Genomic DNA, 25,207 nt, shown 5'->3' on the forward strand with positions numbered 1-25,207 from the left:
TTCTTAGCAATGTGCTCCTCATATTCTTTTTTAGCATCCCTTATTGTCTTCTTGCATTTCTTTTGCCAGAGTTTGTGTTCTTTTTTATTTTCTTCATTCGGACAAGACTTCCATTTTCTGAAGGAAGACTTTTTGCCTCTAAGAGCTTCCTTGACTTTGCTCGTTAACCATGCTGGCATCTTCTTGGCCCTGGCGGTACCTTTTCTGATCTGCGGTATGCACTGCAGTTGAGCTTCTAATATAGTGTTTTTAAACAACTTCCAAGCATTTTCGAGTGATGTGACCCTCTGGACTTTGTTTTTCAGCTTTCTTTTTACCAACTATGCAAAGAGGAGTTGTGAAAGGGAGGAAAAGGGAGTGCAAAGAGGAGTTGCGAAAAGAAGGGAGTAGGAAGCATGGGAATGAGGATGAAGATTAAGGAGGTATGAAGGGGCTGCAGTGTAGGAGGGGATGGTAGCTTCATATTTGGGTGGAAGATGAAAAGGGTACTTAGTAGTTGCAATGTGTGGGAAGAGAAAGATGCGGGAGGTTACCATGGGGAGGGTCTGTGTGCAAGGGAAAATTGTAAAAAAGAAAGAGCAAGAGGAGGCATGGACATGAGGGTGAAGGTGAAAACGGGCAGAAAGTAGGGCTGCAGAATGGGTCATGGCTTCAGAAATGGGGTTAGGAAGTTGCATGGCGTTTGAAGGGGAAACTCTGGGGGTTAAATTTGTGCAAGGGGGTGGCGAGTGGAGTGAGTAGGGGCACAGCCCCTAGTACTTCCCATATATTGGGATCAAATAGACCCCAGTTAAGTTGTAGTTCTTTTTAAAAAGGTGTATTTTGCAATTACTCAATGTAAGGTAAAAATTGTACTAAGAATTATTGTTTATAGCACAGGAGAATGTAGCAACCTGGGCTGTACATACAGATGGCACCTGGTGCTTTTAATAGCTTCTCAGTGCTAATTCCTATGGGATCTTACTCACCCCTGATAGCACTTCATGCACTTTTCCCTTCGACTTTAGACCTCCTGATTGTGAGAATGCTGGGGGGGAAATACTGAATGTTGACATCTCATCATCTTAACTGCTACGCCAACAAAACATGACTACTGTGATATAAAATGAGAGCTGTCAGGAGGTTGGAGTTATTACAGTCTCTCTCCATACTTTCCAATCCCACACCCTCTGTTGGACTTGGAATGTTTCATTTCCCCCCTCTAAGCACTTAAATTGGGGTCTAGCTACTCAAATGTTCTTTTTGTGAAAGTAAACTACTGCTCCTTCTCTCTGTCTCACACACACACACACACACACACACACAAAAGGGAAGATCACAGAAAAATCAGTCAGTTTGTTGTGGAGGAGCAGGAGTTATGGAGAGACACAAACCTGATAGAAGTTCTAAATACTATGGGTCAGTTGTGCCCCTAGACTGTAGTATGCTGGCACATTTCTCCTATGGAACCATTGATCTATCTCAGAATGCATGTGCAACTATGTTTACTTGAGAGTGCACTCCCATGCCCCCGTGCACAAAAGGGAGAGGTCTTCTAGCCTACCATGCACATGAAGGAATAATGGTTTGAAAGGGGCCCTGTTTCAAAACATTCCTCCACATGCATTCTGAGGTGAAATGATCCCACGTGCTCTTTCTCAGGGTGTGAATAGATTCCTCCTAGGCAAAACCATACTTCTTTTCTTAAGGCCAACATGACCTAAATGGCATAATGTTGGGGGGGAAACCTCCAGTTAATAGCTTATGCTTAATTAACCCTGCATCAGTGCCAAGATGACTTCTGGAGTCACCTTCCCGCACAACTCACATAGTTCTATATTCCTGTCATTTCCTTTTTTCCTGTTCCACAGCGCTGCACAAACGAATGCCCTGTACCTGTCAGGCCGGATTCTCAGCTAATATAAATCAACAGCGCTCCAATGATCTAGGCCAGCTTCCACCAACTAAGAACCAAGAGGCTGGATTTTTATCTTGACGATTAAATGACCCTTTAAAACTTTTATTAAGCATTTGTTTCCCTCCAAGCCTGGGCTCTTGCTTTGCTAAGCAACTTTCCTGATGAGCACCTTGCAGTTTACACTCAGCCTCCTCCCTGTTCCAATTTGAATGCATCCCGCCGTGCTGCCTCATGCAGGCAGCCATTTGTTAAGTATGTAAGGCAGTGACAGCAGTTTAATCCGAATAGGCCTCTGCTGGAGTCAATTCATTTATTTCACTAAGAAAAATGTCAGCTGAAAATTAGAAAATAGGCATGTTACAAAGGATGGGCAAACAACCCTATTCCAGTGACACATGTCCTCATGTTAGCTGCTTATTTGTTTGTTTTTGTGGAGTTTCGGGGGGGGGGAGAGTCAGTATACTGAAAGGAGAAGCATGTCAGTAAATGCTCATACATGCAGGACAAGGAATGAAAGAATACATTAAGGACCCATCCCCACCTCACTCCCCCCACCTGGACAAACAGTTTTAAGAGTTTCCAGAGGGGCAGCCGAGGACAGCGAAAAACAACAAAGACTTGTGGCACCTAAAAAACAGGCATATTTATTATGTCATAAGCTTTTGTGAACACAGTCTACTTCATCAGATATGTGACATATTATCCCGAGTTAAAGATATATACACATATGGTTGGGAGTGTATGTAAGAAGGAAAGAAAATGCAAAAAAGTACAGATGATGACATCACATTAACAGTGGCCATACACAAAATCCATTGTTGATAATACATACATCCTGGCAATGATAAACCAGTTAACATATGTAGTGTGATTTAAAACAGACAACAAACCACCCTTTTAGTCCATAAATGATAGGACTGAATATCTTAATGAATTGTGATTTAGTATTTTCTTGTTAGTCTCGCTTTGAAGTTCCATTGTTCAGGATTGCAATTTAATGTCAGTTGCCACTGTTAATAACATAATTATCACCATCTGTACTCTCCATTTCATTTCCTTGTGATCTCACCGTTTTACAATCCTCTCCTGTCCCTAAACATGTGTATATATTCCTGTAACTCAGGACAACACTGTATGCTGCTAATGAGGTGGACTGTAGTCCCTGAAAGCTTATGCTATAATTTGTTAGTCTTTAATGCAACAGACTAACACAGCTACCTCTTTGAAAATTAATAATGGTGCAGAACTACTAAACAAGACAAAGCTCTTTTTTGGTAAAGACATAGCACAGAGTGCTATTCTCAGCTTGACTTCTCCTTTGAGTAATCAAGTTCAGTGAGGTCTAGGAGGATTCTTCAGACAATTCAGTTTTCCATAGATTAAGGCCATCTCAGCTGCTTACAACTCAGGTCGGCAGTGCTCACATTTGGAATAAACCCCTGTAAAGATTTAATGGCTGGCCCTTTTGGACTGCAGATACCACTTTGGATTGCAGGTAGGAGTCCTGTTTTAATGTTTCTTCACATATCCTGCTGCAAATAGAAAACTAGCATTTCATGAGGAAAGCCTAGCCCTCACTCTGCTATGCAAGATTTCTATTTAAAGCAAGATACTGCTTTTTCTTTTTCTTTTATCATAGGGAAGTATTTAAATATGTGATTTCCCACCTGCAAAGCTGCAGCTCAAGAGAGCAGATTTTATGCTGCAACAATTCCATATTAAAGAAAATGTCACTGGTAAATGCTAATGATTACAGCAGAGGTGAAGGGGGGCAGGGAGAGGAGACTGTTTTAGGTTTTTCTGTGATGTGTGCTATGTGGAGATTAAAATGGTGTGGATGGAGGCAATGAATCTGACAGCGCTAGCAAATGTTACAGAGAAGGAGAAACCTGTCATTCCTGGTTTGGGAAGGGCAGTGCATTCAAATGGTTGCATCAGGAGATTTTACTCCTAGCACTAGCTCACCTTGGGCAAATCACTAAATTACTAAATGCCTTAGTTGCCTCCTCTCAAAAATCAACCTAGCTATATTTATCTATTATTCTTGCCTGTGGGGGCGTGGGTGGTTTAGTGCTTGAAAAGTACCTTTAGATCCCAGGATAAAAGATTCTATAGAAAAGCAAAGTAATATTATTATTACAGTAATAGCTTGAGGCCATGTACTAATGCCATCATAAGCTGTAATAGGAATGGGTTTGCATAGCCATTATATGTTATAAACTGTAATATTCTATTTTATTTTTAGGATAAGGAATGGGGGATTATTAAAATTACCCTCTTTTGATGATGGTGTGAAACCCTGATTCTATAATCACAACTCTAATTATAGCTCTCAAGCTTTCAAAGATTGTTAACAGCATAAAAACATTTATCCTGGGCAGATAACAGCAAGTGTTGGCTTCTTTTTCAAGATAAATCTAGATAAAAGGGTGCTCTTAAGGGTTCTGTGGGCAGAATAAATTCTGAGACAGTAACAATTTACCATGTTGTAGGCATGCTATCTATAAGCCAGCAGTTAGGTTAATATTGGTTAAAAGGTCACTTAACCTAGTAATCAGACCCCTCTAGCTTTTCTAAAAGCATCATGTTGTTGCAAGATACCTGTACTTTTGGTCTGGATTAGGAGTTCTATTTCAGACTGGATGAACCATAGCAATTAATATCTCATCTCTAATTTCTTATTTGCCTGTGGATGTCATAACTATGCATTATTATTCAGTGGTAGCAATTCTACTTTTTGGAATGGAAGAATGAAAAGGTAGATGTAACTAGAGGCAGCTAAAAAGACTGGAATTTCATTCTGTGGAAAACATCAGTTAGGAAAATAGGAGAAATTAGAAAAATGCTTTCTTATGTGGTTTTGAAATCAGTAGGGTTTACTTGAAAGTAAATTTGGTTAGGGTCAGATTGAAAAGCTGCAAGAATCTATATGTGTTTTTTTAAATCAAGAGCAGTATACTGTATCATGCACTTTCCCAACCCACCAAGAGTACCTGTCTTGTCTATGGATCCACTGTCAGTCCATGGATGGGTGTCATGTTTCCATAGGGCAGATGCGTTAAAAATCAAACATGCATAGGCCCAAACCCCAAGATTGTTAACCTACAAAGATACAGTAAACAACCATGCAAAATCTGCCATTCACACAAGGGCAGGTATAGACCTGGAGAAGAGTGAGGCATGCCAAGCGTGGATGCCGTCCTGCTGTCTTATCACACATTATCCCTAACTTCATCTGAATCAGCTCATTTACTAGATGAGTGAACAATCTGTTTTCCAAAACTCTGTAAGGTATGGTGTGGTGAATTTAGGATAGGCTACAATCCAAGTAGATGGTTAACCAATCATACAAGTACCCTTAATATAACTAATTCTCTGAATATTGTGCTAATAATACACTCAGGTTTTTTTAAAATGAACAATGTCATCATTCTTTATGGAAGTCAACCAAATTCCCATTCAAATCTGCTTGAGAGGAAGGGAAATTTATAAGAATTTCTCTACCTACAGTATTTTAGACAATTCGTACACTGCAATATGCTATGACCAAAATGAATCACTCCTCCCACTGAGTTTACAGTGTGAACTTGAAGAGGGAAGTAGCTCAGGTTTGATCAGAGGGAGGAAGAAGCACACACATAATCCATGATTAAGATGATGATAGAAAAGATCATACAAAGGATATAGGCATACAGGACAACTGCTATGATTCTCCAAGGGCAGCATTTCTTTGAGGAGCTTGTGTTGATGTGATGTGCAGTGATAGTGGATCTCACATTTGGTAGCATTTATGTGTTTAATGTTAAGCCTCTTCAAAGATTCTGTCTAAAGTGTTTTTTGCAGTTGATTTAAGTTTCTGTGTGGGAGTAGATTTGACTAAAGATGCAGAAAGTGGTAGGACAGTGTAGGGTGTTGGTGACATTGTGCTTTCATAGAATGGATGAGTTGCCATCAGTACTGTAATTATGGATGTTGCAAGAAATCAAGCAGGAATGCTTAGTTTCTGCAAGCAAAATAGAGACAGATACGATAACCTAGCTCAACCAGGCTGCCTTCTACACAGACCTCTGTCACCTCATGTCATTGGCCCCGTGGAGGACACCTGGCGGAGTGATCAGGAGGAGGAGGAGGAAGAATGGGATACTGGGGAAGGGCTCAGTGGATTGCAGTGGGAGGGGCATGAAACAGGAGAAGGTTTTAGCGGTTTAGCAGTTTCAGAATGACAGCTCCATCCCTTAGTTCCAGTTTCAACTGAAAAAGTACTGTCTGACAATGATCTGGCCCTTGTCCCATCTCTCAACCCTGCCTTGTCTGTCACTCAAGCCACCACTCACACCTTCTCCCAAGGAGGAGTAATCTGAGACTCAACCAGTGGCAGTGACAGAAAAGGATCAGGCTGAAGTGTAGCCACTGCCATCACCATCATCATTGTCAGGGTCGCGCCAGCAGATGTGCAGGCGTGAGCACATAGCACCAGATTTTCAACGTTTTTGTAGGAGTGCAGTCCTGCTCATGCAGTCCTGTGCAGAGGAATCTTCCCTGTGCAAATAGAAAGTCACCATAAAGGTCCTCAAGGGGCATGTCTAATTGCTGTGACATCTTAGCTTTAGTCATGCCTAATTATGCTTGTGTAGAGATACAGAGTGCAGTATAATCTATAAACTGATCTATGAAATGCTCTAAACTGAGATTCCACATTAAACATAATAGAGAAAAACATACCAGTGAATCCAAGCCTGAATCCAACGGGGTTGGCCTGGATGCCCCATCTTAGTCCCTAGTGACCAAAAGCTTACCTTGTGGGGAACAGGATATTTGGATTCAATATTTTGGATTATGAAATATTGTCTTTTGGAATGAAATGTTTAAGACAAGGTGTTCATTTCTCCAAAATGATTTCAAAAACCAAGTAACAGGAAGACATAGAAGTCAGACTGTGGATGGTATCAGATCATTACAGTTCCTGAACACTGAGGACAAGCAATTCCTGAGTTGTACACTGAGAGTACAACTTTCACATGGAAGAGCAAAATACATTTCTGCTTCTAGGAAGCACTGCCATGAACACAAAGAAGGAAGAAGGATTCAGTGCCTTCTTTGCTTATGATCTTTCACTTGGTGAATCTTTCTGTCCTCTTTATAAGGCCTCATACGACTGGGAGTGGGAGACAGAGCAGAGCAGCAAATAAAAGCTGAAACTGATAGTGATAGAGAAATCTTATCTCTTTTTATTCTTATCTCAGTTTTTGATCGGGTAACCTCCCTTGTAGACTATGGGAATGCTGTGGACATAGTATGTCTCAACTTCAGCAAAGCTTTTGACAAAGTGCCCCATGATATTCTGATTAGCAAACTAGCTAAATGTGGGCTGGATGGAACAATCAGGTGGATCCACAGTTGGCTACAGAATCGTACAAAGAGTGCTTACCTATGCTTCCTTCTCGAACTGGGGGGAGATAATGAATGGGGTACTGCAGGGCTCAGTCCTAGGCCCAGTGCTCTTTAGCATTTTTATTAATGACTTTGATGAGGAGGTGCAGGGAATGCTTATCAAATCTGCAGATGATACAAAATTGGGAGGGATATCTAATACCTTGGAAGACAGAAACAAAAGTCAAAGGGATGTTGATAGGCCAGAGCACTGGGCTGAAAACAACAGAAAGAAATTTAACAGGATAAGTGCAAAGTTCTACACCTAGGAAAAAGAAACCAAATTCACAGTTATAAGATGTGGGATACTTGGCTCAGCAATATTACATGTGAGAAGAATCTTGAAATTGTTGTTGATCACAAACTGAATATGAGCCAACAATGCGATGTGGCTGCAAAAAAGGCAAATGCTATTTTAGGCTGCATTAACAGAGGTACAGTTTCCAAATCATGTGAAGTATTGGTTCCCCTCTACCCAACACTGGTTAGGCCTCATCTTGAGTATTGTGTCCAGTTCTGGATACCACACTTTAAGAAGGACGCAGACAAACTGGAACGGGTTCAGAGAAGGGGAACGAGGATGATCAGGGGACTGGAAACAAAGTTCTATGAGGAGAGTCCAAAAGAATGGGCATGTTTAACCTTGAGAAGACTGAGGGAAGCTATGATAGCACTCTTAAAGTACTTGAAAGTTTGCCACACAGAGGAGGACCAGGATCTCTTCTTGATCGTCCCAGAGTGCAGGACATGAAATAATGGTCTCAAGTTACAGAAAGCCAGATTTCAACTGAACATCAGGAAAAACTTCATAAGAGTGGTACGACAATAAAACCAACCTAAGGATGTGGTAACACTAGAGGCTGTCAAGAGGCAGCTGGACAGCCACCTGTTGCGTGTGCTTTCATTTGGATTCCTGCATTGAGCAGGGGGTTGGACACGATGGTCTTATAGGCCCCTTCTAACGCAACTATTCTATGATTCTATGAAAATGAGACTGATTAAATTTCATGTGGTATTAATTGAGTTTTGTTTCCCCTACTCCCTCTTTTTCTCAGGTCTTTCTATAGAAATGAGTGCTGTATGTCTGCTTGACATGGTGTAGAACTGGAGGGAGACATAATAATTTTCCTAATACAAAATGATTTTCTGTTTTCTGCTTTTAAATGTTTTATTGCTTGTGAGTTTGCCACCTTGGACTTCTTTGGGAGGAAGGGTGGAATAGAAATTAATTTAATTGATTGATTAATTAAAATGTTCATTCTGCTTTGATTGTTTTTTGCCTGTTCTTCAGTCCGGTAGCCAGCCTAAAAGTTGGGGGGGAAGTAGGGGGCAGGGGGAAAATCTGTAAAAAACTATTTATGTTAAAAAGTTAAAGGGGGTAGAAAACTTCGCCCCCCAGTCTGGCTATGAACCTGCTGTTCCTCATAAACTGGTAAAAACCAAAGAGTTGCTTGGTTCCTTACGGTTCAGCAGCTTGTAGCTTAACTCATAACAAAACATTTTAAAAGTAATTTCAAGTTGTGATTATTATCTGAATAAACCATACTTTTAATATATCAAACATAATACATGCACATGTTCAGTCATGGTGGCTGGTCCCACACCGCATCTTTGCATGTCTGCCATCCCCGCCCCCATTCTCTGCTTATTGGGTGAAACATGCATGTACACAACTGTATATCTGCTTGGCCTGTACTTGCGCTGAGAACCCCGACAGATCCACAGTTGTTGATCACATGCGCAGTTGTGTGCAGGGCCCATTCTTACATTCTGCCAATTGCGTGAAGGGTGGGGCCTGCAGTCACAGTTCTACTTCCCCCCATGCATTGATTGAACATGTGGAGGGGAGTGGGAGAAGAAGGCTACCCATCTATGATATCACCACCATTAGCTTGTTCAAATTCTGAGGCATTAGATTTTAGTTCTCTTAAGATGTGACACATTAGCTGTTTTATATGTGAATATTATCACATTGTGTCAGTACTTTTATGTTCCACTCATGCTCCCATCACTATCAGAGCATTCTCTTGTGGTCAACTTGCAAAGTTTATCATACACCATTGGAGTGTTTGCCTGTTGCTCATTAAACTGTGACCTGCAATGAGAGCTGTTCCATTAATGAACTCATCCTTTACTTCAAGGACTTAACACTTTCTTTTCTGTAGGCTAATATATTTGCCATTCGTGCTTTGCTTAGCACTCAAGTTTACAGCTTGCAATAATTACAACTAATTTTGACTTTCTCCCCTTTAAATTACTGCATGGCAAAAAAAAAGACTCCATAATTAGCTCATTCAGAAGATGAGAGGATCAGGCTTGAAAATGATGGGGCTGGGAATGCAAATAGGTAGCAACTTCTGTTCCTTTCATGGAACTCACTTTGGATTTTACATTTTCAGAATTGTGTGTGAGATGGGGCAGGCTGAGCCTGATATCAGTTCCGGCCCTGCGCTTCTCTGCATTGGAGAGTGCAAGTCAGAATTTGTGGCCAAGTCTGCACAGCATTACACATTTGTGGTAAGTATCAGTGCAACCATTCTTGTTACTTGATTTGGCAAAGTCATACCAAATACACAAAAGAGGTGTTTCCAGCTCTAAGAAATTAATATTTACTAGGGATACAAAATTTTCCAGAGGTATAAAAATGGTTTATTATTCATGCTTTGATGGTATTCCAGCAAATGTTTAGATTATGAACTGTAATGTTTAGCACAGCAGTTATCAGGATATGATTGTTCATTTGTTTTTGCAGTTCAGCCATCTTATTAACATGGGTTCATCTTCCACAACATGTCCTCAATCTCTGTCTGATAAATAGGGTTTCAAAGATGGCACAATAAATTCAACATGGCTCCATATCATTACTATTGGCTGCCAAAATTTTTTGGCTTTATTTGATATCTTTTTCCCTCAGATAAGTTTTTTTATATATGTTATGTCTGCTGTGTGAGAGAGCTGTGTGGAAGTGTTTTTAGTGGCCATCATATGGGGGTCTTAACATTTGCATTCACCCTTAATCCTTAACCTCCTGCAACACCTTTTAAATTTTGATAGAGTATTATAGTCACTAATAGGCAAAAAAAGCCTTGCGGTTTAAGAATGTACCTATAGCCCACAGATATTTCTATCAAACTTTAAAAAGCAGGGAAATTGGGCAGATATAGTGAATGCCCCCCTCTAGGATGCACACTTAATGTGGTGAGGGGGTTTGAGAGTGTTGAAGAAGCTGAGAGCAATGCCGTCAGGAGTCTAGACCAAGAGGCTAGACTCCTAGCAGGGGCACCCAAGGCGGAATGGTCAAAGCTGAAACACCAGACTAAGATGCATCCAAACTCAGAGGAAGGCAATGGTAAACCACCTCTGAATACCTCTTACCACGAAAACCCTATGAACAGAGGTTTCCTGTTTAATCTCATTGATATAACTCACTCAGACCCTGCGTTGCAGCTCTTAATTGCTTTTCCTACATCGCTTCTCACTATTAAAGCAATCCTGTTTCTTCTTGATTTCTCATTTCCTGCATAAAATATTTTGTAGTTTGCCTGATTGAAAATGTCCCACTCCAGTCCATTTTAATTCATTCATGCCAAGTATTGTAATGTTGATACGCTCCATTTCTTGTTTGACAATTTCTAACTTTCCCTGGTTCATGCTTATCACATTCCATGTTCCTATTGTGTGCGTCGTACAACTCCGGACTCTCCTTTCGTATCTGTGCGCATCAGCCTCTGGGCTTCCTTTCGGCTTTGACCCAGTGGCGTCACTAGTCACAGCGCTATTCATACTTGTCCGTTGTTGTTCCCCAGTAGCTCGGTGAGTGCCTTCTGACCTGGGGGTCTCATCTTCCAGCACTATCTCATGTTACATTTTGGATACTCTGTTCATAGGGTTTTCATGGTAAGAGGTATTCAGAGGTGGTTTACCATTACCTTCCTCTGAGTTTGGATGCATCTTAGTCTGGTGTCTCAGCTTTGACCATTCCGCCATGGGTGCCCCTGCTAGCCTCATGGTCTAGACTCCTGACGGCATTGCTCTCAGCTTCTTCAACACTCTCAAACCCCCTCACCACATTAAGGTGTGCATCCTAAAGGGGGGAGCTAATACCAAACTTACAAAATCGTAAGACCTCTGGTGCCCCTTTATTTGATTTGATTATCCTAAGGATGAGGAGATTCACAATTGTGTGTGGGAAAAGCAACAAAAATACATCTGGTATATAGAAAAAAAGATTGGTGCTAAATTGTATACCTCAAACAGGAGATTTGGTTTGAGTGCTTATATTTTTGAATTGTAAAATCATGCTTTATCCCCATCTAGGAATAAGGCTGACGCTTAATGCTTGCAGGTATCTAATGTGCCAAAGTGTGGCTTTAACTGAGAGTTTGCAATACTTTTGAGGCCTCCCTCTGTGCCATCCTAGCAAGAAAACAATTGTTTCTTTTTCCACATTCCTCCTTTCACAATGGAAAGAATAAAGAGAACCCTTATTACTCTTGAACTTAATTAATAGAATTAATCTGTGGTGTTGCTTCTTTCCATTACAATATGTACAGTAGGGCCCCACTTCTCGGTGCCCTGCTTTTCAGTGTTCCATAATACAGCACCAACGGGGCGATCAGCTGGAGCGGGGGCTGGAGCTCCCCGCACTATAGCTGATCCTGCTGGAGGAGGGGAAGATCAGCTGTAGCACGCTATGGCTGATCTTCTCCTCCTCCGGCGTGATCAGCGAGTTAGGTTCCAGACCCCCGCGCTACAGCTGATCTTCTCCTACTCCCGCATGATCAGTGGGTTAGGTTCCAGACCCCCGTGCTACAGCTGATCCGCTTTTCGGCGGTTTTCACCTTTCGGCGGGGGTCTGAAACCTAACCTGCCGTATGAGTGGGGCCCTACTGTATGTATTCAGACCACTATAGGATAGTTTTGTCTGGCTACAAAAGATAAGTCATTCTTTCATTGTTTACCTCTGAAAAATAAATATTTCTGCCTCTTCTATCTCCCACCCCCCAATCTTTCATTGATGTATAATGACATTTCTCCATTTAGGTAGCAAATGGATGCTAATTCAATAGAGGTTCCATTTATTTGCTTAATCCAGAGTTCCTTGTTGGATTCTTCCATTCCTGAAATGAACATTGCACCCTTCTGTTATTTAATTATGAACCTTTTTATTCTTGTGCTTACAAGTCACACCTGCGGCTTTTCTGTATTTTCATTTTTGCCTAAACGAGGCATTTTATCGAGCCTCATTGATTTTGTGTTGATTACATGCTAGTGCTTAGCAATTGTCCACAATTTGTAAAGTAACTGATAGATGATTCAGTTTGCACCTGCCTTCCTATCAGGAAGTGACATACTAGAATGGAAACTTAATTTAGTGGGGGCAAAATACTGTTTTAGTGATGGCACACAAACAGCTTGCAGAAGAGAGGGAATCCCGACTGTGGAGGTACCAGAAACCATTTGTTAATTTTTAATTATATTTATTATTATATTTTTATTCTGCCTTATTTCGAAAACACCAAGGCAATAGTGTGATTGCTTTGGTGACATATATGAAGACTGGCTGCTTTTAAAGCTCAGGGCTGCATCAAGCTGTGTGTCATGTGGAATAGGAGGTAGGGGAGAGACCTTTGAGGAAGCATAAAGACTTCCATAAACCTAATGAAGTCCTACAGGTTTGTGGGCATAGTGCTGTGTTAATAATATGCAGTCATGGTTGCTATAGCATACACAGATGAGCCAAAACATAACTTTAAAAGTTGTCTCAGCATCTTAGGATCAAACTGTTTAAAGAGCTTGGGGCCTGCTTTTGAAGATAATTTCAGGCATATCTTTGAACATTTGAAAACCTTTGCTTGTTTCTGAACTTACAGTGATCTTTATTCCCTTTTCTCCAGAGTAATCATAATAGGGCTTGTATGTAGCTTTTCTATTTTCTATAGAGTAAGTACTTGCAGACATCATGAAAATGGGCCCAGAGCAACTTCATGTTTTAAGCAAGAGAGTTGATCTAATCCTATGACTTCTTCAGCTACGTTGTAAGAACATTTTCCCATGTTGCTAAAGTTAGTTTAACATAGATGCTAAACCATGGGACCCACTTGCTGTGGGTTTATTCTATTTATAGTTTAACATAGATTCTAGACCATGCAAACATTTGCTATGGATTTTATTTATTTATTTTATTACATTTATACCCCACCTTTCTTTAATCAAGGAACCAGCCAGCACGACCAATAGGATTCAAGGAAGATATGAGTCCAACAATTGTTTTAAATGTTTTGAGATGATCTAAGTGTTTTGAAATGTTTTGAAGTGGTTTTCAAATTGTTTTTAAATAATTTAAAAAAATCAATCATGTTTTAACTTTTTGATGTTTGCTGCCCTGGGCTGCTTTGGGAGGGAGGGCAGGATAGAAATTTAATAAACAAGCAAAGACCACCTGAGACACAAGATTGGGGAAGGTGGCTCTAGGACAAGGGGGGGGACATTTTTCAGCCCAAGGGCCACTTACCCTTCTGGGTAACCTTTCTAGGATTACATGTCAATTGTGGATGGGGCAACTTATGCACATATTTATCTTTGTACAGAAGCCTAGTTTCTACACATACTCACACACCTCCATGTATCCTCCATCCAGATAAACAAGAGGCATTATCAGAGTGAGTTTGTTTATTCATTACATTTATGTCCCACCTTTCCTCCAATGAGCTTGTGGTGGCATGCGTAGTTCTCTCCTTACTATTTTATCCTCACAGCAACCCTTTGTCAGGCTGAAAGACAGTGACTGGCCCAAGGTCACCCAGTGAGCTTCATGGCTGTGTGGGGATTCAAATCCTGTTCTCCCAGGTGATAGCCAACACTCTAACCACTATACCACACTGGCTCTCAAGGACACATTCCAGCCAGGTAAAAACACTTGGGAATGAGAAGTAGGGCCAGTGAGGGGTGTGGTCTGCAGAGCAGAAAGGTCTGGAGTGCCACATTTGCCTCCAGGCCTGAAGGGCCACATTTGCCCCCAGGCCTAAGGTTCCCCAGCCCTACTCTAGGAGAAGCAGGCAATATAAGTTGGAAGATGTGTGTGGGATGGCTTTGCTAAATAAGCATAAAGAATGTAACAAAGGAAAGGCAAAGGGTTGACACTGTTAATTTAGTAGCATAGAAAACAGTGCCTGCAGTAGAAGCAGGCTTCATCTCCCATTTTTTAGAAAGGGAGCTGAGATCACTCACAGTACCTTAGGTAAGGTCACTAGGTTATCAAATAGAAGGAATGATACTCTGTGGCAGATTGCAGAGTTTTATCTGACAAGCTGAACATAAGACTCCCTCGCCCAGGTCAGAACTGCCTTCGTATTCAAACTCTTCAGCATCACAAGAAGTCACATCACTAGTGCCACATGCACAGAACATCATATTGGTCCTCGTAAAACTGCTCATTATTAAAGAATAATTCTTTTACTGTACAGAAGGCAACAGTCTAGGGCTATTTTAACTAATAACAAATGTCTGGATGAGGGCAGTTGTGAAGATGATCCTCCAAGTAACACACCTTGCAGCAACTCATTAAATATATGTTGAACATTATCATTCTTTGCATTGCTGCAGCTTGTTTATGAATAGAAAAAGCTACTCGCACATAACTTCCTCCTATTGCCTGGACACTTTTAACTTCATTGTTGGCACAGGCTTCATAAAGGCAAGTCAGTGCTGCTTAAATATTATGAGATGGAGAGATGGCAGAAAGAAAAGTTCCTCTGATTCTGACAAGATCCTGGGACCCAGTTTCAGCACTCTCTTCCAATACTTGGCACCAAACGGATTCTGCTGGTGTGTTTTAGGGTCAAACTAGACATCATGGCAGTAGCCACATGTGCTTGTTCACATGAAACTTCCCTGTTCATAAATAAAGCAGAGGGTGTGTTTCTAATTTTAATGTTAAAACAGAAGTATAGGTAAGGGGAGCTGAATTACCACAAGTTCCTCCTCCTTCCCTTGCCTTACTTCCATGTAGTTCTTTTCTCCCAGCCTTCCTCTGGGCTGGAAAAGAAAGGAGCTCAGATGATGGACCAGAGGAAAGTTTAGCTGTCCTCATCAGTTCCCCTTTTTTTGATGTGACAAACTTCCCCACTTCATACAGGTATATGTGAAGAGGACAGGCACATGAACAAACAAATGCGGCTGCCATCTTCACATTAAGTTTGACCCTTAGACAGTCCATTTTCTTGGGACGATAATCTTTAGTGTCTGATTTGTTTACTCATTCAGGAGGTGAGTCATCGCTTGAAGGGAGATGAGAGTCAATAAACCCTGGCAAGAAAAATTCTGTAGTCTTCTCCCTTTCATCCCTGGATAAACAATCATGTAAACAGCAGTAGGGTTGTGACTCTTGGTGAGTGTTCACAAATCATAGAGGAAAACAGTGATTTAATAGAGCCAGCAAGGGGTTTTGGCTGGAACACCCTGGAATTCCTTATTTGGGTAGACAGAGGTTGTTATTCCAGCATAATAATCAATAAATAGATCCAAAATACTAGGGAATCAGACAAAGAAAATGCTATCTGCTAGCCAAAACATGGGGAACTGTTGGCCAAAGAAAGAGAACTTTCTTTAGCATGAGGAGACATGGGGAGAGTCATAACTAACTTGAATAGTTCATGAATGGACAGCTGCAGCATATTAGGTATCTTACATTTAGTTCAGAGTATTTATTTATTTATTTATTACATTTATGTACCGCCCCATAGCTGAAGCTCTCTGGGCAGTTTACAGCAGTTAAAACAATAAAAACAAATATACAAATTTTACAACACAAAAAACAATTTAAAAACAATTAAAAACAATTTAAAAACACATGCTAAAATGCCTGGGAGAAGAGGAAAGTCTTGACCTGGCGCCCAAAAGATAAAAGTGTTGGTGCCAGGTGCACCTTGTCAACATCATTCCATAATTTGGGGACCACCACTGAGAAGGCCCTCTCCCTTGTTGCCATCCTACGAGCTTCCCTCAGAGTAGGCACTCGGAGGAGGGCCTTAGATGTTGAGTGTACTGTATGGGTGGGTTTGTGTCAGGAGAGGCGGTCCATCAGGTATTGTGGTCCTAAGCCGTGTAAAGCTTTATCGGTTAAAACCAGCACCTTGAATTGAGCTCGGAAACATACAGGCAGCCAATGCAAGCGGGCCAGAATTGGTTTTATATGTTTGAATCGTCTGGTCCCTGTTACCAATCTGGCCACTGCATTTTGCACAAGCTGCAGCTTCCGAACCATCTTGAAAGGCAGCCCCACGTAGAGTGCATTGCAGTAATCTATCTTGGTATATTGCACTAATCTAGCTTGGTATATTCTGTAGAGACTGACAGGACCCCTCCTGAATCTTCCATCCTGTCACGGTCCCACCGCAGGGTCCTGGTCTATTAACAGTTCTCTCACCGGCCCTAGCACAGATCTCTCAAGATCCCACTGCTAGGCAGCAGCACCTGACACTCCCTGTAAACAATATTGCCTTGAGACTGTGCCTTAATCTCCTCCTGGTTTATTGCTATGTTGTGTCTGGGTGCACTTAAAGGCCACAACCCCCCTGTATCTTTGTGCCTATAAAGATTACAGCCCTGGGTTGTTTTGGATACCTGATGATGTTACACTATCTCTTCACCGCTGCCACCATTGATACTGTTTCCCAACCTTGGCATATGCCTTGCCCACCCTTCTGGTCTGTGAAACCCAGCCAAGGATCAGGCGTTTTGGTAAACCAAGAACTATTTATTTATTTACACAGGGAATAACAAGATTACTTAAAGGTTTAGTCAACATGTGTGTGGTTTCATAAGATGTGTTACTCTTTATATTTCTTAGTCATAAATAACCTGCCTCACTACCCTTCTAAATCCAATCCACCCAACAACCCTCTCCAAAAGCCCCTCTCAGAACTCCAACCCAGAACAACTGTCATCCTCTCATTTATATTTTCAGACACCCAGACGCTCAGCCAATCATCACACAACATTCTTCAACATTCCAACCCATATACTCCCCCCTCTCACTCAGTCTACTTACCACATATACTCTAATAAACCTGCACTTACAATATTTACAGTAATTGCATTTACAGGGGCATCACAGAGACACCCTCAAAAATTTTGTTCTGTCCTTGAAATTATAACATGCAAAAAAACAGAAAGAAGTTGATCTTCTTATTACTTTTCCTCACAATTTTGAGCCTTTTCCTTATGCTGGCTTGACATTTCATGAAGGGTGGAATCTTAAAATCCAAAACAAAATACCCTAGGACTAAAGCCCATTCATAACAAAGTAAGATGCCTTGGGGACCATGTGAGACCTAAAATCTGCCAGTTTCTGCAAAAGCCACCCTATCCATTGTTGCCTGAAATTGCTTAGAATTGTGCCCTTTACATTTCTTCGAAGTTCAGGGCTGTAACCACCTTGTGTTAAGTACTATTTAATATTAACACTGCTGTGCTTTTCATTCATAGATTTCAAAGCATTTTGCTCTAGAAGTCAGCATCATTATCCACACTGTATAGAGGAGAGAAATCATGACAGAGAAGAGCCATTCACCAGACCAGGCAGGAACTGGGATAAGCAGCTATTTATGCTGACTTCAGTCACCTACCTAGATTACAATGCTGTCATTAGAGCATCATTATGTAGCGTAAAAGTCAGGCCCAGATGTACAGTCTCATATCTGGAGAAAACCTATGCCTCTGATTGTTCCATATATTGCCACTTTGAATGACTTCCAAGCCCCTGAAGCTGGAAAAAGCATATCTAAAACATTCAGCACAAGTCACTTTTCAGAGCCAGGGCATGGATTAGTTTGGCCACTAGATTTATTATATATGGCAGTTTGGATTATGCCTTCTGGGAAATTCAGAGTATGGCATTTCCCAGAAGGCATCATCCAAACTCTTACTGTATGAAGGGTCTGGTGTTCGCTCTACTGCTATAGCACCAAAATGGTGCTGTCCAGGGAATTTAGCTGGGATGTTGCCAAATAGCAGATAAGAGTCATTGTGGGGAAGAATTGGGTAAATGATTCAGTTACATGCATGGACTAAAAACAAATATGAAAGTACCTGTTTTCTTCAGATTCTTTTAGTAAGAATAAGGAGCCATCACTAATTATGAGCACACCAGATAACTTTAATTCTTCTAGCACTGCTTGGAGAGAAATGCCACCTCTAGACTAACTTCATTTCAAATCCTAAACAGTTCATAAAACTTTTTCTATTTATGTATATTTTGCACATATAGGTTCATAGTCATGTAATGACAATAGGTAGAATATTCTGCAAAGCCATGATCAAATGGTAAATACATTTTATTGATAAGTAATAGGATTCTGTCATTTCACTCACCTTGCATGGGGCCACAAAATCATGGCAACAGAAGTACCTTATCATGTAAAAAGGAAACCTCTTTAGCTTATGACAATAATGGCATACACGATCAGTGATTCTGATGGTTGTAATTTGTTGCTATTATTTCCTACATTGCCTTTGTCTAAGGAGTTGAGAGCAGTGTTTTTGCCTCACAGCAGTCCTGTGAGGTAGCTTAGGCTGAGAGACAGTGACTGGCTCAAGAACCCAATGACTGTCATAGTTTAGTGATGTTTTGAGCCTCAGTTTCCCACATCCAAGCACAGCATTGGTGAAACTGTTTACAAAAAAATAAAGGGGGGGGGAGGAATGACTAGTGGATGCAAATCTTACCACTGGTTATATTTGGGCCTTCACCTAAAGGTCTTTCCTTACCTACCTCCACCTATAGAAATGTATCTTGGAGCTATATTATCATATGGAACAGCATCAGACCATAGCAGCTTACCTTGTTCTTCTTTTCTTTCTTCCCAAGAATCCTGCAGTGAGCTCCTTAAGTCCTAGCCGTGGACCAGAGTCAGGAGGGACTATGGTGACCATCACTGGCCATTTTCTGGGGGCTGGCAGCAGTGTATCGGTGTTGCTGGGAAATCAGACCTGCGAGTTTTATGGGTAAGGAGAGCTGGCAAGTTGATAATCCGTGTGTTGTAATAATCTGTACTTCCACAGGCATCATTTAAGCTACTCCAGGTATAAAATGCCCAACCTCTCATTAATCACCTTAGGCCATCCTCTCACTAACAGTGATGAGCGTTGCATAGCAATGAACCAGTTTAATGTTTATTAATTTTATCTATTGCTTTATTTTCATATATTAAAATCCTGCCGTCTCCCCTGAAAGAACTACAGGCATCTCTTTCTGCCCTCTTATCTGTATTGTATCTGTAGCAGCAGGTATGCCTGCCTCCCAGTAATGACCTGAATGGTGGGGATAAGGTCTATAATAATAATAATAATAATAATAATAAATTTATTAGTCGCCCATCTGGCTGGATGTCCAGCCACTCTGGACGACGTACAAGATAAAAACAATACATTAAAACGTTAACATTTAAAACCATAACAGTAAAAACCTAACCCACCCCAAAAGCCTGCCTGAAGAGCCAGGTCTTCAAGGCCCGGCGGAAGCTCATCATAGAAGGGGCATGGCGGAGATCATTTGGGAGAGAGTTCCACAGGGTGGGGGCCACTATTGAAAAAGCCCTCTCTCTAGTCCTCACCAGTCTAGCTGTTTTAACCGGTGGGATCGAGAGAAGGTCTTCTGAGGCTGATCTTATTGAGCGGCATCCCTGACGATGCTGGAGGCGCTCCTTCAGATAGACTGGGCTAAAACCATATAGGGTTTTAAAGGTCAAAACCAACACCTTGAATTGGGCCTGGTAAACAACCGGTAGCCAGTGCAACTCCTTCAGCACTGGAGTGATGTGATCTTGCCGGTGGCTGCCTTTAATCAGACGAGCTGCCGCATTCTGTACCAGTTGCAGCTTCTGGACCGTTTTCAAGGGTAACCCCACGTAGAGCTCATTACAGTAATCTAGGCGAGAGGTAACCAGGGCATGTACTACCGGTGGGAGCAGATGGTTGGGAAGGTAGGGGCGCAGCCTCCGTATCAGATGGAGTTGATACAGCGCTGCCCGGCTCACAGCCGAGACTTGAGCTTCCATGGTCAGCTGGGAGTCAAGAATGACCCCCAGGCTGCGGACCTGGTCTTTCAGGGGCAATTGTACCCCGTTGAGCACCAGGTCCACATCCCCCAGCCTTCCCTTGTCTCCCACAAACAGTACCTCGGTTTTGTCAGGGTTCAGCTTCAGTTTATTCCTTCCCATCCAGCCACTCACCGACTCCAGGCACTTGGACAGGGTTTCTACAGCCAACCTCGGTGCAGATTTAAATGAGAGATAGAGCTGCGTGTCATCCGCATACTGATGACATTGCAGCCCAAATCTCCTGATGATTGCCCCCAGAGGCTTTATATAGATGTTAAACAGCATCGGGGAGAGGATGGAACCCTGTGGCACCCCACAAGTGAGAGGCCAAGGATCTGAAACCTCATCCTCCAATTCCACTTTTTGGTACCTACCAGAGAGGAAGGAATGGAACCACTGCAATACAGTGCCCCCCATACCTAACCTCTCCAGGCGGTCCAAGAGGATAACGTGGTCAACAGTATCAAAAGCCGCTGAGAGATCAAGGAGGACAAGGAAGGTGCATTCGCCCCTATCCCACGCCCTCTTCATATCATCTACCAAGGCAACCAAGGCTGTTTCAGTCCCATGTCCAGGCCTGAAGCCCGATTGAAATGGATCCAGATAATCCCCTTCCTCCAAGTGCGCTTGCAACTGTTTTGCCACCACCCGCTCAATCACCTTGCCTAAGTGACAAGAACTAAGCTTAGCTGTTTTTCTTTTCTTTTTTTCTTTTTGGTCTTGAAATTTGGGCTGACACATATCTCTATTTTAATTTCTGTGATGAATTTTTGCTCCCACCCCTAAATAGATATACTTTTCAGCTGATTTTTAAACTTTTTATGGGCAAAAAGCATGCTGCATTATTTGTCATTATTACAATATACAGTACACTGATTTATAAACACTGATTTATACACCATTCATGTAAGCTACAGTGATGACTGGTAAATAATTGTGGACATATGCTTTTCTGCTTTACATACTTAGTTATGTACAAAATATTGTATTTATGTGGAACATTGTTGTTCAAATACAAGCATAGTTTTATATCACCTATTCCAAATATTTCACAGTATGAAAAATGTTCTTTCTAGTTGTCATAAAGTGTTATGGAATATTGAGCTAGTCATAGATGCTCTTATGCTTAATGACACCCCACCATCACCAATTAAAAAGCCCTAGTATGGGGAACATATTCAAATTATTACTGTAAAAGTTCCCAGGGCATAGTCTGAAGGTACATGATATAGCAGCCCTGCTGAAGCTCAGTAGAACAGCACATATTTTTTCATATTAAAGGTCCCAGGTTCAATCTCTGGTACAGTAGGGTCCCACTCATACGGCGGGTTATGTTCTGGACCCCCGCTGAAAAGTGAAAACCGCTGAAAAGCGGAACTCATTGAATAGAATGGTGTGCGACACCCGAAAACTGCTGTAAAAGTGGAACAGGCGCCGTTATGAGTGGGGCTTTAGTCTAATTGCATCTAATTGAGACCACTGCATTAGCGAAGCACTGTAAAGAGGGGCCCTACTGTATCTCCAGATGGGGTTGGGAAGCCCTCCTCTTTAAAACACTGGCAAGGCACCACCAGTCAGTGGAGGCAGCACTGACTGAGAAGGACCGATGGTCTGACTTCATATAAGGCAACTTCCTATGTTCTTAAGCTAAGTAGGTCTTAGTCTGAATGGAGAACCACCTGGTTATCCTATGTACAGTGCCTTGAGTTTCATGATGAAAGAAAGGTGAGATATAAATATAACTGCAGTAAAAGTGCTAAAGTGGTTGCTCAGAGGAATAGGACATATGAGCACATTGTTCAAGAAGATATGTGGAAAGCTAGGATCTACCTTTTGGTCAGTTTTCCTCACCTGGGTCACTTGTTAGAAGGAATTTGGTGAGATGGGGAAGTATAATAATGCCACTTGTCTTCTGCTTTGTCCTTTCACCTGCTATAAAACCAGATTTTTCCAAGCTGCATTATAGAGGCTTTCTGCAGCCTCAGAGGAGATAAAACAGATGAGCACCCATTTTATGTTTGGACTGAGAAGCAGTAGATTAGGGATAGCATATTGTTGCACGCCACCCCAATCTCCAAGCGGTGAGAGATTCCCAGGGGTCCCTGCTCTTACCCAGTTTGGTTTCCTTGGAAAGAAGGTCAGCGGACACTGTGGTGTCTTTATGAAGTATGGTTTATGTATTTACACACATTCCAACCTGAGCTTAAGATGTGGGGTTCAAAGCATCAGCAGTCCAGTAGATCTTTCATTTTCCATCAGGCTTACAGGAGGCAACCTAAAGCCATGGTGCAGAGAGCCAGCCTCTCTGCCTGCCTCCAGTTTCCAGCCTTTCCTCAGACTCTACTCAAAACTCAAGCCTCTCCTTGGCCTCAGGAAGGGAGGGGGGGCTTTCCTGAAGAGATTCAATAACAATAGGATCTCCCTGGCTCATTCACCAGTTAATGAGCACTTGATAGGCCCATTAATTCACCTGGCCACTCTGTCAGACTAACAAAGGGAGATCTGGCCTGCAGAGCAGATTTCTCACCTCCAGGTGCAGGGTTCCAAATCAGAGGCTGGAAGGGGACTCATAGAAATCATCCATCTCAACCCCAAACCCATAACTATATAATAATAATAAATAATAATAAACTTTAATTTATAGGCCGCCTATCTAGCCAGTGGCCACTCTAGGCGGCGTACAATAAAACATGATAAAATACAATAAACAATATAGCCAGTACAGTACAATGCAAAAATTATAGTATTTAGTAGATTGTTCATATTACAGTTCTAGAACTAGTTCACCTTGGAAGTCTCAAAGGTCGTAAAGGCCTGATGGAAAAGCCAAGTTTTCAGGCCCCGGCGAAATATATCTAGGGAAGGGGCATGTCGAAGATCCATTGGGAGGGAGTTCCAAATCGTGGGGGCTGCTACAGAAAAAGCCCTCTCTCGAGTCCTCACCAACCTAGCCACTTTAGTCGGCGGAACCGAGAGAAGGCCCTGAGTGGCAGATCTTGTAGGGCGGCACACTTTATGACGTTGGAGGCGCTCCTTCAGGTATACTGGGCCGAAACCGTATAGGGATTTAAAGGTTAATACCAACACCTTGAATTGAGCCCGGAAAACAACTGGAAGCCAGTGAAGATTGTATAACACTGGGGTAATATGATCATAACAGCGGCTATTCGTAAGTAAACGAGCCGCCGTGTTTTGTACCAGTTGTAATTTCCGGACTGTTTTCAAGGGTAACCCCACGTAGAGCACATTGCAGTAGTCTAAACGAGAGGTGACCAGAGCATGTACTACGAGTGGGAGCTGGTGGACAGGAAGGTAGGGTTGCAGCCTTCGGATGAGACACAATTGACCCCAAGCTGCCCGGCATACCGATGAAACCTGAGCCTCCATGGTCAGCCTGGAATCAAGGATCACCCCGAGGCTGCGGACCTGGTCCTTCAGGGGCAGATTTACCCCATTAAATACCAGGTCAATATTTCCCAACCCTCCTTTGTCTCCCACAAGCAGTACCTCCGTTTTATCAGGATTCAACTTTAGCCTATTAATGAGTAGGTAGGATTTAATGGACTTAGTATTTCCTCATCTCATTCCATAAAGAGTTCATTTAGACCTTTGGAACAGATAAAAAGGAAAACAGAATATGCCTTAAATTTACTACTTATTTGATTTCATATCTGTGGATGAAATTTCTTTTTCACAGCCTTTGGCTCTCAGACATCCTTTTAAGTCTTGACTTGTACAGAAGCTGTCTCAGAAATTGGTGTGGGGTACAGCATTGGCATCTGAACAGCCTTGCCTTTTGCAGGTTTATAAGTTTATGGCAGGGGTGGCATTCAGTTTAGTCAGCGCCCTGGGACACCTCATGGTTCCAAGGGCATAGCTAAGCTGCTACCAAGGCTGCAGGGAACAGCTTTCATGTTAATCAAAATTATTATTTTATAATGATATGTAGAGTTTTTTAAAAAATATTTTAATATGCAAATCAGGTCTGGCTTTCAAGGCCAGACTTGGTCGAGTATAATAATTCTCAATATATTGCTCCTAATTCACCATATGATCTAATTACCCCCACATAAACCAGTAAGCTAACATTGCCCAGAATCCAGCAGTATAATGTTTACCCCAGCCTTTCCATACAAGGTCATAACATGGCCTACTTCTTTTTTTCCTTCTCTCTTTTTTTCTGTTACATGGTTTGTAGGTGATGAACTTGGCATGTACTCATGATGTGGAGGGAGACTGATTAGATGAAGCAGTTTCAAATGAGATTCACTATAATTACAGCTTCCCTCTATTCTTCTGCCTCTGATCAGAGGAGTGGGGAGATTCACCATGACGACATGGTAATAGCGCAGAAAGCTAATTAACTGATCACAGGGAGCTTGCAGTAATTCTTTGCCAGCAGTGATGTGTCGCTTTGGATCTCACATAACCGCTAAGCAGGCTTCTCTCAAGTCTGGTCTCTGGCATGCTAAAATGCCTGTACTCGCATGAGACCACTGGCAGGTAGAAGGACATGGCAGGGGATGGCTGAGAATCATTCAGCTCTGAGGGCAATTGGCTGTTTCTAAGGCCCAAGATATATAGATGTAGTTGTTCATAGATCGTTACTTATTCTTCCTTTCTTACCTTTGCATCTCCCATTCCTTCTCTCTCTCTTTCCTCTTCCTTCCTCCCCTTCTTCCATTTTCTTCTCTCTCTCCCTCTCTCTGTCACACACACACACACACGCACACACACACACACTAAATTTAGATTGTTAAGGTCCCTAGGGCAGGTACTT

At 42.0% G+C, this 25,207-nt stretch overlaps 1 protein-coding gene across 7 annotated transcripts in view; it reads left to right on the plus strand.

Annotated features, from left to right (window-relative positions):
• PLXNA2 (plexin A2) overlaps positions 1-25,207 on the plus strand; it is a 627,239-nt gene that overhangs the window by 493,845 nt on the left and 108,187 nt on the right. For 5 of the 7 annotated variants that reach the window (XM_061632052.1, XM_061632055.1, XM_061632053.1 and 2 more), the window contains 2 exons: positions 9,727-9,844; positions 19,197-19,333. In XM_061632052.1, the coding sequence (XP_061488036.1) occupies positions 9,727-9,844; positions 19,197-19,333 (255 nt within the window). Of the gene's footprint in view, positions 1-305; positions 423-1,850; positions 1,931-9,726; positions 9,845-11,644; positions 11,726-19,196; positions 19,334-25,207 lie in introns of those variants that run through there. The other 2 variants (XM_061632057.1, XM_061632058.1) reach the window with 2 other exon arrangements.

This window comes from Rhineura floridana, chromosome 6 (genome assembly GCF_030035675.1).
Source record: "Rhineura floridana isolate rRhiFlo1 chromosome 6, rRhiFlo1.hap2, whole genome shotgun sequence".
Classification (NCBI taxonomy): domain Eukaryota; kingdom Metazoa; phylum Chordata; class Lepidosauria; order Squamata; family Rhineuridae; genus Rhineura; species Rhineura floridana.